The 19322-nt window shown below is 45.2% G+C and overlaps 1 protein-coding gene across 2 annotated transcripts in view; it reads left to right on the forward strand.

Annotated features, from left to right (window-relative positions):
- The window catches only part of LOC125960179 (uncharacterized), a 108217-nt gene that overhangs the window by 3910 nt on the left and 84985 nt on the right, over nucleotides 1-19322 (forward strand). For both annotated transcript variants that reach the window (XM_049693417.1, XM_049693418.1), the window contains exon 2: nucleotides 14086-14428. In XM_049693417.1, coding sequence (XP_049549374.1) covers nucleotides 14365-14428 — 64 coding nt within the window. In that variant the 5' untranslated portion in view covers nucleotides 14086-14364. The remainder of the gene's footprint in view (nucleotides 1-14085; nucleotides 14429-19322) is intronic.

Here is a 19322-nt window from a genome sequence, read left to right on the forward strand (position 1 = left end):
TTCCTGTTGCTGTCGTGTCGTCGTCTCCTCCGGTGGAACACTGCAGCATCATTTATTTGCGTCCGGATAATGAGAACAGGAACAGCGATTCGACATTCATTACACGCCATTGGCGCGCGTATCCTTCAAACGACTTGACTTCAACCTGTCTGCCGGATGGATGTGAGCGAACGAACGAGCGAACGAACGAACGAACGAACGAATGTGATATTAATGGTTCGGTAGCTCGGATGGATGGCCAAATCACGACGACCAAAGAAATCTCTTCGCGAACTTGCCGGGGTATAGTTGGGCCATTTGCGATCCTTCTCCATCTTGGGCCATTATTTCTGCTCATCCTCCGCCCCGAACGAGACGATTGTGCGATGGTGCGCTCGATGCGCTGCAGCGTGATGGAAGAAGCCTCGGGCTAAGCGACTCACTAGACGCTTGCCTTCGCCTTTAAAATGTGCTTCTAATGGCCGTGATGCTGCTGCTGCTGCTGCTGGTGGCACTAAGGTTGAACGAATTATGATGGGAATGTTGGTTTGCAGCCAGCTCGCCCGTTGTCGGCTGTTGGTGATTGATTTCATCGCGCTGTTCAACATGCCGGAACATTCTGTCTGACATGACTTTTCCGAGCGGGGCCGAGAAGGAATGCAGCACATTCCGGTCCGTTCTAGTAACGCTGGTTCAACATTAATGGCAGATTAAGTTGTACGAATTATTGAGAATAGTATTTGATATTTTTTAATTGCTACCAAATGGTGATATGGTAAAGGATAATGAGCTCCTGGGTATAATTATTATAGTGAAGCAACACAAACTCATCAGTGATTGTTGGTCATTGCATTTATACATAAAATTCCGTGCAATGATATTGTCGCTGCTTGATGTTAACGTTTGATGTAATATTGGCATGATTTCTGGATAAAACAATGTAATTATTATTGAGAAACATAGAATCAATTTATAAAAATGCATTTAAAGCGAAATGCATTATTTAGAGCCGATGCATTATGCATTAAAAACCGATGGAGAATGTGCATTGTGCAAATTAATTTGTCCACGCTTCCGAAATATCGATTACAAATCCAATTCCGTTTAATACATTTGTTTAAAGTTAATATTGCTGATGGATGGCACGTTTGATAAAGGCTGGCAATACGACGGTTAAGATGGTTCTGTTCTCCATTTCATTCCATAATTTTTTTACACAGAAATTCACTATAAAGCATGCAATTTGTACATATCAGATTCAGATTCCTATAAATTTATTATTCACTAGCCACGTGCACGTTCACGTGAACAGGCGCGAGAGGTTTATGTTACCTTTCATAATCTGCATCATGCTTAATCCAGCTCCTAGAAACAGTAATGCGTTATCGGCTGTTGCTATGATATTTCAATGTTAATTAATCGATGTTTTAATCCCGCTACTGACTGTGATGGCATTATCGTATGGAGTCATTTATGAAGTGGCGCAACATTTAGTTGTTAAGCCGCTTCATCAATGACTCATCATCTAAGCAGCTTATTTGTGGACAATTATAATTGAATTGGTAGATAAAAGCATCGCTGAAACAGTTTTAGTCAGTTACAAAGGTGGCTAAATGAAACCTTTTTTAACATATATAAAACCGGGCAAGCCATATGCATAGCTAAACGAAACTTTGTGCATTTAATAATGGGATAAAACAAAAAAAGATAATACGAACTTATTGAATATCATTCCAATTGAAATGTTATTTGTAACTCACTTGTATCGGATTAAAGTAGAGTGTAACAAAATCGCAAGGTACTGCATTAAAAAAAATACAGTACAATGTGAAAAGCTATGCTATACATTGCATAATTCAAAACTTCAACCAAAACTGCTTCGCATTTGATTTCCTTTGTTGCTGCCGTTAGAACATGAGAGGTTTTCCAATTTCAACCATGTTCGACTGAAAGGCAATATAGTAATTCAGCATTAAACATTACTCTGTAAAAGTCTACACCTGCTGTATTTTTAAACAATTGAAAAATTGATGATAACGGACAGCTATTACACATATTAATCTGAACCTACTTCAAACCCGTTCTGCTTCCCGATGCTGCGGTGTCACGATCGAACGATAATGGATCAATAAATAGCCCCTTTAATTGGTAAGGTTGCCGTCACCGTCACCGTCTACGCTTCTTCCCAGTAAATCATCTATCAAAGTACCACACAAAACGGTTAATGCGTTCCTTCCGGTCGCACACAATTTCAACCCCTCAATTGTGTGCCCCACGATGGCCTTGATTAGGTGGTTTGGTGGAGGGGGTAGCCCCCGGTGGCCCAGCACCATCACCGGATCCACCGGAAAGGGCAGGACCGGCTAATAATTGCCCCAGCTTATCGCCGCATTCCGGGCTTTGTGAAATTGGTCACGTACGAGGTTTTGGTCCGTGTTCATCCGTGTCTCCTTTTGGTGCAGCAGCCTGTGGCGTACCACCCTCACCACCACCACCACCACCAGCAGCAGCAGCAAGACTCGTTAGGGAATCGCCAGCATCCACCAGGACCAGTGGCCGTTTGAGATGAAGGAAATGCCACACGTGACACATTCGGAGAAGAATAATTTTAGACAAGATGTGGTAAAGCAAGAATAAGAGAGAAGAGAGAGAAGAGAGAGAAAGAAAAGAGAAGCGTAGAAGAAAGACCGGATCCTTTTTAGTGGAAGTAACGGCCTCCCTGGTGCTGTTACCATTCGTGGGATCGTTTTCTCATTACCGTTAAGCAGGTTTTCCCCGGGATGTGCGGCCACTTCTTGTCAGTTTCTTCATTTATTTTCTCCACCAACAAGCGGACCAAGGGCGGACCATCCCTTCCACCCCCGAAGAAACCGTCGCTCGTTCTATCGAGGAAGTTATAATTTCTTGTTTGCAGCAGGAAGCGAACACGAATGCTGGCGAATACCACGACCTTCCCGGAAGAAGACGCGCGTTGAATGAAGGATCACCGCGTTGCTCACGATAGGAAACCTGTTCCTGGTACCTCTCACCCTCTCCACTTTTGCTCCCTGTTTCACTCTGACAACGTAATCTCCTACGTTCGGTGCAAACGGAACGGAAACTCTGGCCGCGTGCGCGTGCCAATGTCAACGGGAAGACCCCATCATCAACAAGGTCTGCAAGGCTGCAGATAGTGAAGCATCGCAGCGACCTGCACACACACACAGACACAGTACACACCGTGTTGAGCACCATTGTTGCACACGGAAAACATGACTCTTAGAGTCTGACTCTGGCATAGCGACCACGAGCGATTCGAGGGACGAGGGCCCGGGACGTCGTCGTCCATCAGGGCTTCTCCTGCACCACTGCACTGCACTTGGCGTAACAATTCAATCCAATGGCAATCGTTCATCCAATGGCGTCCAGCCATCCATCCATCCACCCACCATTCCTCGGCCTCCGTCCTTCTCCTTGCACGGGAGCAAATATTTTAACCTCGTGAGCAAACTTTGATATGATTTATGCATCCACGCGTGTGTCCGTTTGTGTGTGTGTCTCTGTTTGTGTGTGTGTGTGTGCGGAAGCTGGGCTGCTCTGTTTTGAGAGGCTTGGAACGACTTACCGCGTGGTGGCGTTGGTGCAACATGGCGACGAATGACAAGCGCACGTACACATGCCATTCCATCAGCATACAGCACAACTTCACGAATGTCAGCCAAGAGAGGTGTTCGAGGCCAGGAAGCGACACTTCCGCAGGCATAATTCATGGAATGTTGCCCTTTTGCAGCTGCCAGCGGTTGGCTCGATCGATCGATTGCGCTCGGTTTTCTTCGTTTTCTGGCGGCGAGCAAAAGAGGGGAAATGAGGGGTGAGGGGTGAGTTTGAAAAGCAACTAATCTATTCCAATTTAGCGCTGGCACCTTGCACCACGCACGAAGGCACCCCAAAAACCCACTGCACTGCACTGCATCTGGTTGGCTGGCTGGCTGGCTGGATGCTTTTCCTGCTGAGAGCTGCTGAGAAAAGTTCCCGGGTTCACCGTCGACCGGTGGGCTGATGCTGACGGTTGGTTTACTGATTAAACAGACACCAGGAACAACTAGTGATTGGCATGGTGCTTAAGCGCCAAGTTTGCTTTCGGAAGAGTTTGTAGAGGGGACTTCGGTTAGCTAAACGATTTGCTTCGCTGCAGCGCGGACTGTAGACGACAGAGGAGCGCCTAGGTTCTGATAAGTCAATTCGGAAAAGCCGACTTAGTGCAAGTACTATGCGGGAAAAGGCATAATCAGAGCCAACAATTCAATTCACGTGCCGGTGCTTTGTTCTCGCAGATGAGGCATTTGTTGATACTACTGTTTCGGATGATATGCTTAGTGCAAATTAAAATCAACATAAAAGGGATAAGTATGCAGAATTCGTTCTTTAAGTGAAATGCTTTTAAACGAAATTATTTCAATCTGCATCCGTGAAATCAGCTTTTGTGAGTCGGATTACTGGGAATATTCGGTTGAACTAATCCTGTACATATATAAATTCCTGTTCCTGTAATATACAATATTGGTCGATAAAATAGCAGCGCTAGTGCGTTTTGCAAACTTACGTTCTATACTCGCTCAAATTTGTTTTAAAAACCAACTTTGAGACATATTTTAAGAGCATTGGAGTGTGGAAAAGCAGTTGTGGTTTTATTTTTGATAGTCTATTGTTTTGATCTTAGAATATGCCCATCAGTTGGCCATACTGGCTCGATTCGCTTGGTCGATAAAATAGCAGCGCTAATAAACTAATTAGTTTTTTAAGAAATATGAATTTTTTAAATTAACCACAGTTATTATGGTGTAATACGCAAGGAATTTCCGAGTTTTTCTAGTAGTTTGGAGTAGCGAACACAAATTTAATTTTCGCTGAAATGGGATAATTAAAGCAATGATGCGATTAAGATCGTATGGCCTCAAACGTTCGATTATCAGCGAAAACAAAAATACCACAAAGTGCATTCTGATGTGTTAAGAATGTATTCATTGTTCTAAAGTAGAAATACGACTGAGAATGTTTTAAAAAATGACATAAACATCATTAAAACTGATAAGCAGTCCGAACGACGGAGAACGAACTACAAATTATTTTACGAAAAATAAAAAATGTGTTAAATCTGTTGAATAATACTTTACTGCTAAGAATACGTGTTGAGGATGTTAGATTAGTACGCCAGACCATCAAGAAAAATATTGCAGATAAAATTATGGATGCTTCCCGATCGATTACATTGATTGCTATGTGTATCGTAACCCGTTAAGAAATAGAGCGATGATAATGAACAAATGAAACCCAGGTCAAATTGTATGACTCAGGACAAAAGAGAAAGTCATTAAAATGAACTCCAAACACAAAAAACGAACCAAACACACATTGTAATCCCGGAGAAATTTGATTTCGCAAAACATACGGCTTAAGGTTGTTTCTTACACTTCTGCGTATGCCCCATTCATCATATCGGAGAAGTCACACATATAACTCACTACGCCTATAGCGTGTAGAACGTGTTTATCCTCAAGAATAGACAACAAAATGCTTCAAAAACAGGTGTTTTTGTAAAAGAATGACCCCAAACACAACATTAATTGTTCAAAGGTACAATTTGTCGAAAGCGAAATCGACTGATCTATGGCGTTTATTTCCCGTTTTAAAACGGTCCATTTTTATACGATTAACGATTTTTTTTACGAAAAACTATTCTTTGGCAGTCTTGCACAATATATCTACAATGTCTCTTCAAATCTATCAGCGCGTTGATCATCTCGGAACAACATATGAAATGTTGCTCAACTACTCGGTGATAAAAGAATGATTTGTTCATGCTTTGCATTGAAGTGCCAATTGAAAGCAGCAGTTTTATCCAGTATTGAGTAACAGTCTCGCTTGACATCACATTCGATAGATCCTTCGAGTGCAACGCGTATGGTTTCTTGATATACACTCTTGCTCAGATAAAACATGTAAGCAATAGCTTTCAGTAACGATGTCTTGTGATGTCACTTTTCCCTAACCAACTGCGAAGGATGGAGCGATCATTTGATGAATTCTTATACCTTCTCACCTACACCGAAATTGGCTCAATTGGCCGAACGGTATGTCACGACGAGGATTCATCATTTTTTTTTCATCGCTCCCCATCATCGCCAACATGAGCAACGAACCGCGACACCGTTTTGTGTTCGGGGGCCGGGGAGTGGCCCTTTTTTATTGAAAAGATTCACTTCCGGCAATCGCTTGCGCCATCAATTTCATTCCGGTTGCTTCGCGCGCGGATATTCATCTTAATTATGTGTACGCGATGGCAGCGAGTGAAGCGAAGCGAAGCGAAGGGACTCCTCAGGATCCTCCTCGTCGATGTTGAACACATGGATCTTTAGCCTTTTGCTTCGCTTCTTCGACGTTTTTTCTTCACATTTTCACGACGATACCGCACAACCATATGTTGGCGCGGAACACCGAACAAAGGAAAGTCAATCACCGTCACCGGGACCGAATTTTTCACTCGCGACGTTCTTTCCCACCCCCCACCACGATGAATGACATCGCTTCCGATAGAAAGCATCGCTCTTCGTGCTGCTGCTGCCCGCCTTCTTGCCCAGCGCTCGCTTTTCCGGAAAACTCCGCACCACACACGTGAATAATGATGATCGCGATCCGTATCATCGGAACCGTGGGCTCCACTCACACACACACTCGCACACTCACACCCCCTAGAGAGGGTGCTGGTTATAAAAAGGTGTTCCAAGAAAGATGCCATGCATGGGCGATGATGCAATAGATACTTGATAATGTCGACCATCCCGGGTTGCTATGCCATCAAACCCACACACACACACGCACACGCATGCACAGTATCGATGCCCGTAATGGCAGGATACATTTCGCTCAGGTTTGATGATGATGGTGGCTGCTGGCATCGTGGTTCAAACACCAGCGCCAAGAAGGACCTTCAAAATGGCAGCCTTCAACATCATCTTCAACTTCACTTGATTTCACTTTCTTGCAACTAAGCCGCTCTGCGGATCACAAACCGGGTTGAGGAGGAGGTTACGACCTACCGAGAGAGCATTCCAGCATTCCCGTCTCCCTGGGTCTCCGAGTCCGAGTACACACAATGCTTCGCGCGCTCAGCATAGATAAGACATGACACGCACCCGGTTTGGTCGTTGATGTACGGCGATGGGTTAGTCTCTTTGGACAGATAAAGGGTCCACCCCACCCCCCACCCTTCGGTAGGGCTCGATGCGTCTTAAGCTCGGATGGAGTTATCTTGGATCATGGCACGCTGGTTACAGTCGAGTTCGGTGTGTGTATGTGTGCGCTGGTGCTGTGCATCCTAATGGTATGGTCAAGGCATCGCATCTTCGTCCGTCTTGAGCATAGCAGAGGAACGGCATTTGCATCTCAGGTTAAACTAACAAGAGATGTCTGGTTAGCTTCCATGGAATGAATCTATACTACCGTCGCTTCAAGCAACAGTTTATGTTCTAGCGACGTCAAACCTTCATTAAACGATTACAATCTTGAAAAAGCGTTTCTATTTGGATTTTAAATTAGGACAGAATCATGCGAAATGTATTAAATGTGTTGTAGAATCCAAAAACTTTGTTATTTCTTGTTTTAGCTTCATACGAAAACAAGAAACCGATTTTTCTAGGGTTTCATTAAAAACACTCAACTAAAGGAACTGTATTATTTCGGAAGTAGACAACCTTCCTTCATGGTATCATATAAAATGTAGATGCTCTGGCCTTATGAGATGTTAAAAACTATCGCGCGCAAGATTATAAGAAACTATTTAATAGAAAATGTGATGTTCTTGTTAAGGGGGGGGCTTCGGTATTTTATTTTATTTCTTCGCATTTACTTTTTACATTTTTGATTGCTTATCCTTTCAAGATTATTGTGTAAAATTTTGGGATCAATCGAAGCAAAACTGACAAAGATATTGATTTTTGAAAAACAGAGATTCATACAATTCTCAATACATCTCGCAAGTTTGAATCGCGATTCCCAAAACCTGCGTTTTCAAAGTCGGTGTCCATCGTAGCATAAAAACTACTGGACCGATCGATTTGAAATTTTGAACATATAATTTGTACACTATTTTCCAGGTAGCCCCGTCGAGAAATATACGGGAGAGCCGTATATTTTGAAAAAAAATGTTGATACTTTTTTTTAAATAATTTTTTTAATTATGTAAAGTGTCATATTTTGAGACAATATCGAAAAAACGGCACTTTTTCAACTTCAAAAATCTGGCAAAAATCGAAAAATAGGAAATTTAACAAAAATCAACGGGGCTACCTGGATAAAATTAAAACCTAACGAAAGAATATTCATTTGTATATTTCTGATCACCCAGCACATGGATAAGATGGGCATGGCAAAAAGTATATTTTTACATACTTGCCTTTCTAGATTGGATGCCATGAACGTAGTTTTGAAAAAGCCTTCCCCGAAAAAGAGCCAAATATTCTTGAAAAGTTGTAGTTTAATATGAGATTATTTTGGAAAATTAAAATTGACTGGTTTCTTCACTAAAAATCGTCAAAAATAAGCTCTTTTTGGACCCGAAATAACCAAAGCCCCCCCTTAATCGACGAAACTCAATATACATTATAAACAACAGGTGATTGGTGACAACGATTTCGATGCATTTATTGTCTATAGTACCTTCTTTTGCATTGATGTTCATAAACTTTTATTTACACGCGTTTTATGATATGTGAATATGGTACACGAACGTTAGTGATCGACACAATTTTTGTTTGTTTTATTTTTTAAGTAACTTCTTCCTGTATTGATTATTCATTTAGTTTAGGATAAGGCGGAATATTTTAATGATGCATCTTCTTATCAATCTCTTTTTTTATGCATATTACCTCTCATGTATTATGTGCAGAATTCAGTAACGGTTATGCTTATGATGGTCCATAAATGTCATCTAACACTAATTGTAATGCTTGTTGTTGTTCCATTCTCTGTATCGATTCGAAGAGCTGCCGTTTTGAAAACAATTTCTATTTCCAAAAAACCTGTAAAACATTTTTGTTAGACTGAATTTTGGTGACGTATGTTTCGTTGATTTATATCTCAAGCAGCTTTATGTTGTGTTTAACAGCTAAACAACCGTTTTGCACCATTGTCAATCTGAAATCAATCACCATAAACCTTCAAACAGGCTTTCAATTTTAGTCTCCAAATTAAGCCAAATACTTAACGCTCAACAGTAAATGCCTCTTGGCAACTTAAACTCTCCCTCGGTAACAACCTCATGGACACATTTTCATCATTTCGTTAAAAATTCATCTCGCTACAACATACAACATGCTGGTGCCGCACCCCTTTTCGTCAGCCATCGCCAGCAGCAGCCAGCAGCAGCCAGCCAGCATGCCGGCATACCAGCTATTTAAGCTGTGTCAAGGAAACTTTAAAAAACTCAACCGATTTCACTGCCGGTCGTCCTTGGTTTCCTCCCTCCCCGTTTCGCTTTTCGCTTCATCTTCACTCAAGGCCTCCGTTCATATGCGCTGACACGTGACATTTGAACAAACATTCAATTATAATTTTCCCGCTCACTTGGAGGCCCGGGCGTTCCGGGTACCACGCTGTGACGCGAGACACACCGAACACCGAACCGGCTGGCGTGCTAATGCATATTCAGGAATGGATCCGGAGATCCGGAGGCAGCCGCGCCCCAAAAACTTTCGCTGACATCCGGTTAAACCAGAAACCGAGAGCCCGCCGCCGAGAGTGCGTTCTGGGAAGTGCGCTCTCTCTCTCTCTCTCTCTCTCTCTCTCTCTCTCTCTCTCTCTCTCTCTCTCTATCGGTCTCTTTGTCCTCCAAGCTTCTGCTTCTAGCCAGCACATATCTTGTCAAACATGATTCGCTCGTAGCACCGGCGGAGCGATACGGCGCAGCGCAGCGCAGCAAATTATCCTACCATGTTTTGATTGAGTTTGTTAAAGTGAACTTTTGTCGCAGATTTTCCGCACCACCACCACCACCACCACCACCACATGTGCCAGCGACACGCAACGAACAAAGAAGTGGGAGTTGGGGAATAAAACGGAATTTAAAAGTAAGAATCGAGGCGTGTGTGTGTGTGTGTGTGGCAAAAAGCGACGAGTACAGCAGCCGCAGCAGCAGCAACTTCTCAAAACGAACCAACTCGAAACCAACTCCACTTCGCCGTCAAGTGGTTGGAAAACTTTTCACATACCCCATCTGGTGCAGCACATTCGCTTCCTGCTTCTGCCCTCTCCTGGACTCCTCCGGGTTTTTTTTTGGGGTCCCTGGATTGGATCGGTTTGAAGTTTGCTGTCATGTGGTGCTGTTGCTTCAATTGGTTGTGTGTTGTTGTTGCTGTTGCTGTTGTTGTTGCTGCTGTTGCTGCTGTGGTCACGTCACTGCTGCACTCACGCCCATACCCTGACAATGCCATAAGCAGATCCCGGAACAATTCTTTAAAGAACGACAACAGAAAGTGTGGCTTCTCCTTTCAATGGCTGCCCGGAATACTAAGCCACGCCATGGCCACGAGGGGGTTTTTGCTGTCTACACTCCTCGGTTGCCATCCTGCGTGTCTTCGGTGACTTTCGGTGATTGGAGCGGTTTCAGTGACGACTGCTGCGTGGCATTCATTAGATTGTTGCGCGCCGCTGGTGCCGCCGTTGACACACGGAGCTGAGATTAGAATACATTCCAGGGCTGCGAAGTTCTTGGAATCGCCGGAATCTGGAGACACGTTCGGGAGTAGAGCCACTGCTTCGTCTCTTGTGTGCGTGAGATCAACGTAATAATCGAAATGCCCACGACGGTCCCTTTGGTACTTTTTCCCGTCAGCAGCTACCCCAAGGGCTTGAGCCGAGGAAATGCGTACGCGCACACGCACACGCACGCACATTTGTCCTCTCGGTTACAGTAACACCATTGCCGTTGCCAGGCAACGGCAACATCTCAAAGTCTGGCTTAACGTCAGCCGAGGGATCATGTCAACGTTTCAACCATCGCTTCGTTTCTTTATCCTTCCTTTCCTGCCGTTTCCGTTTCCTGATTATGCAAGGAGTAAAAACGAGGAGGTTGGTTGGAGCGAAATGAAATCGGCCCGACCGTGAGAGGAGGATGCTGGTGCTGGCATGTAAGGAATGTGATTTTTACTTTTACTTTAGCCGTGCGCGTGTATGTGCGTGTGTGTGTGGCGATGAGGGTGCGTGTCATGGCCGGGAAGGCGCCTGCTATGATGAAGCATTTAAATTCATCAGTATAATGTGTTGCTTCTGGGAATGGCCCCGGGGGAGGGGAAGGGGCGATGCTCTCAGCGTGTGGATGTCGCCGAGGAAGACCATTTCGTGGGGGTCCAATTTTATGGGACTTGGGGTTTCAATTTTTGCTTCCCGAAAAGAAAGAAAGAGGATGCGCCCCTTTTTTTTTCTTTAAAGAAACTTGTCTCAAGGTCCTCTGCAAGGCCCAGCAGCAAGGAGCCTGTTCGTGGGATTTTGCTCCGTCGGAATTCACTTCTCTACAGCAACGCCGTGAAAAGCAGATGACGACACACGAAAGAAGGTTAACATTTTCATCGGATTTTGACGGAAGGCCTCCACAGTTTTCAACCAAACTTTTTTGTTTTTTTCTGGGAATATCTTTGGAGCACTGCTTTACTGTTACTTCAAAAGGATTCCGAGGAGGTTGGATTAGGTTAAAGCGGAAGCCTTTTCGCTTTGCACGGGTTGCTGGAACTTCGTGGAACAAGTGAGGACAGCTTGACATAACTTGATAAGGTGCTTCCTCTGAGATTGCGGGCTTGGAATGTGGATTGATGATGTGCTCAAAATCGAGGAATAATTAGCAACAATTAATGTTACTTTCAACTTGTACATTTTTTTGCTGTCTAGGAGTAGAGCAACGAAATTTCCAGGAAGCCTTTCTACCTTGACCTTCAACCTACCGCTACAACACATTATCAAACAGACATTTCCCCAAAATGATGTCTTCCCTCATCTCGTTCTCACCGAAAAGTTCACCGAACCGCCATCTAATGTTACATTTTGTTTCCATTTTGTGTTTTGTTGCAGAATCCTCGCACCAACTTCCATCCGGCAAAAACAGCAAAATCCTCTGCACGCAACAGCATCAACCTACACGCGACTCTAATGGCCAGCACCCAGAGAATCGAGGACTGAAGGCCGACAAAGCAAATGAAATCTCTCGCAGCCAGCCGGACGTCGCAGAACGCATTGCATGAATAATTTCTCCATCGACGGCTCCAAAAACCAAAGCCAATGTGGCCTATTCGTGGAATGGAAAGAAATGGACTGAAGCAAAAAAAAAAAAAGGCCACACTACACTCCGCTACAATGTGGCCGTAACCTGTGGGCGCACAGGTCTGGACGCGGACGTCATCGAAATCGTGATCCTCTTGCGTTCCGGACCCGCGGTTTCCGGCCGCAGCCCAGCAAAAGCCATCGGAAACCAAGGAAGCCTATAGGAGGAGGAACAGCACTCAGGCTCAGGGGGGAAGGTCTGCTACGCCCGCCAGAACCGCAAACATTCTGGTGGTTTTAATTTATTTGCCAAGTCCGTCCGTCCGTCCGTCCGTCTGTGTGCCTACCTTTCATCCTGAGGCGGGCGCCGGTTTCATGCGCTGTTGTTGGAACCCTCCTCAGTGTCGGTCCTTGTGCTTTTGCCAGCCAGCCAACGAGCCAGTCGTACCGGACACGAACAAACAAATTTAATTGTTGCAAAAGCGCCAGAACTCATCAAAGTCTATCGCTGCGCCAAACGTGCTGCCAACAGTGTTAAAGCCGCTTGTTCCCGTGCTGATTACGTGTGCATGCTTCTGTGTGTGTATGTGTGTTCGAGTGGTCCGGTTGCTTTAGTAATAAAATGGTGGAATAAGAACCGTCGTCCAACTCACAGGCCATACCAAAGGGAGGTTATCCCAGGGAGAAGAACGCCAGCAAATTAAACATTCGAAGGTCCAACAACGACAACGACGACGACGACGACGACGCACCACTAACGGTATCGTTGGTCGAGCACCGGTAGCTGCTGCATATGACTTGCGTAAAGAAAAACACGCAACTTCCAGGGAAAACCCTGACCCCGGACCCCGAAGCGATCCTCTCTGTAGCTTTGTTACGGAGGTACCTTGATTTCAGAAGCAGCAACCGTCCAGTGGCCAGTCGTCTGAACGAATCAAATATGTGTGTACGTGTGCATGTGTGCATGTGTGTGTGTGTGTCGTTTGTGTGCGTGTGTGTGTGTGTGTGTGTGTGTGTGTGTGTGTGTGTGTGTGTGTGTGATGCGGTACCGAGGCCGGAAGTATCACATCGGTGTGCAGACCTGCCTGACCTTTCGCAGGTCTAGAAAGGGGGCTATAGGCCCTGCACTTGGAGCAGAAAACGGAACAACGGTTCCGAATCCGAATCCGGTGCTGTTGCGATGCGTCATAAACGCAACACCCTCTTTATACCGGAGGGAGGAGAGTGAGGCCAAGGGTTGATTTTGCTCTTGTATCACCTTTCCGGTCCTTGGTTCTCGGTTCCTCGGTTCCTGGATCCATACATACGTACACAAAACCGACATCACCACCTTGGTCGTCGTCAGGTCAGAACCGAGCTCGTCGTTTGTGGTTGATTTGCGCACCACTCTCCCCATTTTTTGTTGGTTTTTGCACCCCCCCCCCCCCCCCCGATGAAGGAGGAGCAGAGGTGAAGTGCAACACTTCTACCTCTACCTGTGTGCGTGTGTGTGTGTGTAGCAGGTGGCCAGATCCGGTAGCTCCGGTGAATTCTGTTGCGAGCAAGCTTTTAGGACGGAATTTAGACGTCCGGTTCTATCCAGGGACCTCTGGACCAATGCTGCTGTCCAAGGATGATCCCCATTTACGGGGGTTTTTCTCCGGATTTTTTTGTGTATGTGTGCCTCTGTGTGTGCCTGCGTGCCTGTGTGTGTGTGTGTTGCAGGATCGCCTGAAGTCTCCTGTTGCGTTTACCCTTGTACTCCGTCTAGTGCTGCTCGCAACGCAATTTAAACGATTTAACAACCCCCTCCCCCGGATTCCTTCCTCCTTTCCCTTCCAGATGACAGAAGGGATGCGGTTAAAGGATTCAACAGCCTATAGCACCGCACCGGTGTGACTGTGTCTATGTGTCTCTATGTGTCTGTGTGCGTGCCTGTGTATCCGTAGTGCATCGCGTGACTAACGAGTGAAGAACGAAATAAAATTTCGTGTGCATCCGTGTTGGTGTTGAGCTGGTGCTGCTGTTGCTGTTGCGTGAAGAGTGAAAGCCAGAGATTTGACAGAAGGTAGAGCGTGGGCTGGGGCGTCCACCCACCACCAACCACCGCCCACTCCCACCATGGGTCCACTTCCGAGCGTAATGGATTTAAGGTTTCCCATCTTGTGGTTGCTGCTCGCTGCAGGTACGTGCTTGATGGGGTTTCTTTGGCCTGGATGGTCCTCGGTTTCCGCCTCCCTTCTTCTTTTTTCCCCGGGTCCATTCTTTTCCGTTTGTTTGCTGAACGCGCTTGGCCGGTGCCCGAGTGTTGGGAACATATTTTTCATTTCTGACAGCACCAAAGAGAAGCAGAAGAAGAAGAAGAAGAAGAAGAAGCGGAAAGGGTCCGTGGCGCGGCAAGACCAACCGACAGAACAATTCAAATGGATTTTCCATTTTTCGTCCATTCATCAAAAGCAATAATGGAGGAAAAGGTGGCCGTGAGGTGCGATGAGGGTGGCGGCCCATTAACACCGTCCTCTGTGCGACCTCCCGGCCTCCCGACCGGCCTTATGTTGTCGAGTGTTCACGTCTTCGATTGCAGCATTATAATGGCCGCGCGCGCTCGCGCGAATGTCGAATGTTTTGTTGTTGGCGTGGAATGAATGAACATTGAACATCGAGCTTTCGCTTCGCTTCGTTCTTCTCAGAAATGTGTCTTTGCTGCCTTTTTGAATAGCAAATGATTCCTCCCCCGTGCACGCAGCCTCATAAAACAAATGGCTTACCCACCCCCCCCCTGGGCGTGTTGATGCAACTCCGAGGAATCTCGAGGCTAAACGTGATTGCAAAGCGAGCGCGAAACGAATTAGCGCGATCCGGCGTAGCGCAAGCGAAAACATTTGGCACAAATGGTGCCTCTCGGTAGCTTCAGCATCGCTATCGCATCGCACAAATGGAGTCTCGCGTCCTAACGACAATGGCGCACTCGAGGTCGAACAATGATACTCCGGACCACACACTATGTTCGGTTTTCTCGACAGAAAGAAAGGAGCAGGAGAACAGAGTGGAGAAGGTGCGATGGTGCAAGAGATGGCGGACTCCGCAATAGCTGGTCGGAACGTGAGATTTCGAGTGCATGGAGCCGAGCGCCCGGACCACTGATTGCACCAACAATTGCAGCTCCAGCCAGTTCAGGTGTGAAAACATCGCTCCCTAATTGCTTTAAGATTGTATCATCTGGCTGACCTTTCTGGTTGGTTGGCTAGATGGCCACACCAAGCTTGTTGATGCGCTCACTCTCAGTGTGTGTGTGTGTGTGTGTGTGTGTGTGTGTGGCAGCTGGCGAGGTTACGTTTGTAAGTTATTGCCGAATATCACGCACAAAGGGTCTCTTTCTGTTCCTCCAAGGCACCATGGTGGATAAAGCCTGTTTTAGTTAGAATCTGACCGCACGGAATAGGTCATTTCGTGAGAAAAGCTACAATCTGTCATTTTTGTGCTTTTCCATTGTTTTTAAGGCCTTTAAAAGTATAAAAGTAAAGTATGTGTTAGTCTTTTATATGCATTTTTGAACATGATTAATGCTTGTTGGGGAAAACAGTTTATTTATCGCCACAATGGCAAATTGCCTTGCTTAAATATTAACTTACGCGCAAATTTATATGTAAATTATGGTAAATAAAAGGCTTTCTGCAGCAATAATTATCTGCTCTATGATTTACAAAGCCAAGATTTGTTTCCTAAACATGGCCAAAACTGGTTGTTTTACGAGTGTTTTGTCTATTATTAAAATGCAGTAGTGAGTATAGCTTCCTTCCGTAGATTGTGGCAATATTTATTCTAGAGTCGTATTTGGCCGTTTGCTGACTAGATATGGCATCAAACCTTCTCTCAAAATTAATTTTCCGAGCTGTAATATCGTTCGTCTTTAGTATTTTTTTTGCAATGCTTTGAGATGCTAAGATTGTTGAGAAAAAAGCTCTTCAAATCACTTATAATCTACTTCCAAGCGTACTATTTGATTTAACGTAACTTTTCGTTATAAAACTTGGAGTTTATTTCGGAAACTTCAGGAATATTGAGATTTTTCCCCCTGCCAAAAAGGATTTCCCACAGTAAGTTGTCGTCTATCACCTTTCGCGTTCCATTGACAATAACTTTAGAAAGTATGTTTTGATAGCAACAAAAATGCCCTTAAATATAGAAAGTAATGCAAACAAATCGTCATCGATACATACTGCTACTACTAGGGACACTGCTAAAGGAATCGACCAGATTCTAACTGAAAAAGGCTTTAGTTTGGTTCACGAATTGCACGTTAGCAAAGAAACAATCAAAAAATCTCCATTAGTTGATGCTTCCAATAATCGGTAGGACAAGAATCATAACATGCCATTGCACTACTACTAACGGTCCTCCGACCCATACGTTGAACAATCGAAACCAAAAGTCATCCAATAAGTAGCTTGTTCTTGTTGTCGAAACTTTTCGAATATCTTAATTCGCAAAAGATAGCAGGAAGTAATTAAGATGCTTTCGTCACTGTTCGGAGGTGCTGGTGTGTGTTTTCGAGGCAACCACAGCTCTCCTTTTGATAATGGCCACTTCAAGTAGAACATTAAATTAAAGAATTTAATCAACCAGCGTGGTTACGGTGAGCGAAATGGGAACCATTATCGCTATCAAACAACCAAAGCTGCTACCTCCTGGCTCCCGGGCCTTCGATGACGCTCGCTGCAGCTGCATCCCATCGCAAGGAAGTGATCCTTTCGTAAGCGGAAAACCGGTCATCCCGGTCATGCGGCCACGTCGACGGGTATCGGGTTGCACACGGCAGCCGCTGATCGTTAGTTTTAATTTCCCTGATACGTTATGTAATTAACAATCTGTGCAGGTTGTAAACTGAGTGTTTTGCACCATGAGTCCCGAGTCCCCGGGGAAGGGTGTTGTTGTGTTTTCTCGCTCCTCGCTGCTCTTTTGTTGGATTTTCCCTTCATTCTCTCTCACACACACACACACACACAGTAGCGCAACGGTGACGTGGCCAGCAGCTAGTACAGCACGGCGGGATACCATTAAAGAGCATCAAAGGATGTCGAATTAACTGCCAAAGAAAGGATCCTCAAACCATCCCATTCTGGGTGGTGTGTGGGGTGGGGAGGGGGTGGTGGGTGTCTTGATGGACCACACCGGCACACTGGAGCCCGGGTGTCCACCGACGTGAAAAACCGCAGCCAACAACGGGCAACCGTGTTGTGTGCTCGACAATGGCTAGCCCCATGAAAAGAAATGACCTCTCGCTCTTTCTGTGTTAGTGCTTCTCAACGTCTGCGAGCGTGTGTGTGTGTGTGTGTTGCAGATGTTTTGTACTCCCGGTGGCCCGGTGGTTCCGGTGCATGACGCCACAAAACTCGCCCACAAAGGACTACGTTCTATGAGCGCCCGATGCTTGGTGGTAATGGAGGACGTTGGGCGCCGCCAACGTTCTGTTCTCCGACTAGAAATCCCTAGTAGACCAGCAAAGGGCAGCATCATCCAGGGGGGTGAGCGTGCGCTCGCTCGTTAGATGGTTTTGTGAGATGTGGCCGTTTGCGTTGTTTGTGCTTTAAGATGCTTCCAGCGAGCGTTTAGCTTTAGCGGCTTAATGGTTCATCACTCTCGATTGCGCACCTTCCGTTGCCAGGCCCGGGCTAAGAAGGAGTTGGTGTGAGAAAAAATAAGGCAATTGCTTTTGTAGATTATTATCTCTTTTCTCACGGTTTTAAACTTTTAATGCAATGCCGTACACTTCAAATGCATTTTAAATGCGCACTGTCCAACGAAAAAAAAAACTCATTGCGATGAAGCATGAATTCCAAAACATGAATTAAGCAAAAGGATACGAATGCTACATGCTTTCAGCTCAGCTTCCAGCACAGAGAACGAATGAAATTTCATATGCAATTAAAATAAAGTGTTTGCACGAATGCAGATTGGTGTCAGAATGCGCCACTGTAACATGGTGAAGGTGTAGTGTACAGCTTCAGGTAACGTCTGGTGGTCCTTCGGAGCGGTGGCTGGCTAGGCGCCTCCATCTGGAGTGGGTCACCAGGCGCCTCCATCGGAACATCCATTCCTTTGGTTTGTTCGACAACCTGTGGGAACGGTTATTCTAAACCATTTCCCATTTCCCCTATGCCATAGGTTTTTGGGTGTCCAGAAAGTTTTCCCAGAAGAATCCTTTCTCGTTGGGTGTTTTCACCCCTTCATCCCCCTCTGAGGAGCAATGGGGTGGTGGTGCGCTGAGGTTATATGAAGCCGCTCGGTATGGTGATAGTGTGGGGCGTGTTTGGCTGACAAGCATTTCCTGCACCTGACAGGTTGTTTTGGTAACTGGAGCATTCCGGTGATGATAGTGCCTCAAACCAGAAAGCCAGCGGCAGCGAGCGAATAGTTTGTGAAGGTGCTTTGTTTATGGTGCTTGAAACTGTAGACGGGTGTTAAATGGAAGCAAGCACCTAAGCAAGGTAAACAATTGTGAACGTAATAGTTTCGAATAATTCGTGTTGCTGCTTGCCTACTGTTGCTGAGCACCAATTTCCAAGACGACGACGACGACGACGACGAGGATTACACGGACAGACAGATGGCTTTGGAATATTTGGATTTCGAATTGCGAGGAGCGCTCTCGTGTGAAATAGTTGAACAGGAACGTCAGCTCGTATGAACAGTTGAAAGCTACACACAGGATTGCATAATTTGGTTAGTTAGTCATGGTTTTGGGCAGCTGCCTTCCATGAATTCTGTAGCCCATCATACGCTCAAACACATATTAGGTTGAGGAAAAGATAATCCATTAAATACTTATAAAACATACTTGTTGTCAAAAGGACATTTCACACGAAAATCCTGTTTTTTTTAATTTGTTTAATCCTATTCATCCGCAAAAGTATCACATTTTTGCGCGAAGAAAATGCATTTTACAATACAATTGATATTGTTTTCAATTCAACGGTTGCAACGGTAAACTACTATTTTTAATATGATGATGATGATACGGTTTTTACACGAAGTTTTCGGTCTGTTGAGTTTTTTCCAGTAAGAAAAGAAACTTAAAT

Source organism: Anopheles darlingi, chromosome 2 (assembly GCF_943734745.1).
Source record: "Anopheles darlingi chromosome 2, idAnoDarlMG_H_01, whole genome shotgun sequence".
Lineage (NCBI taxonomy): Eukaryota > Metazoa > Arthropoda > Insecta > Diptera > Culicidae > Anopheles > Anopheles darlingi.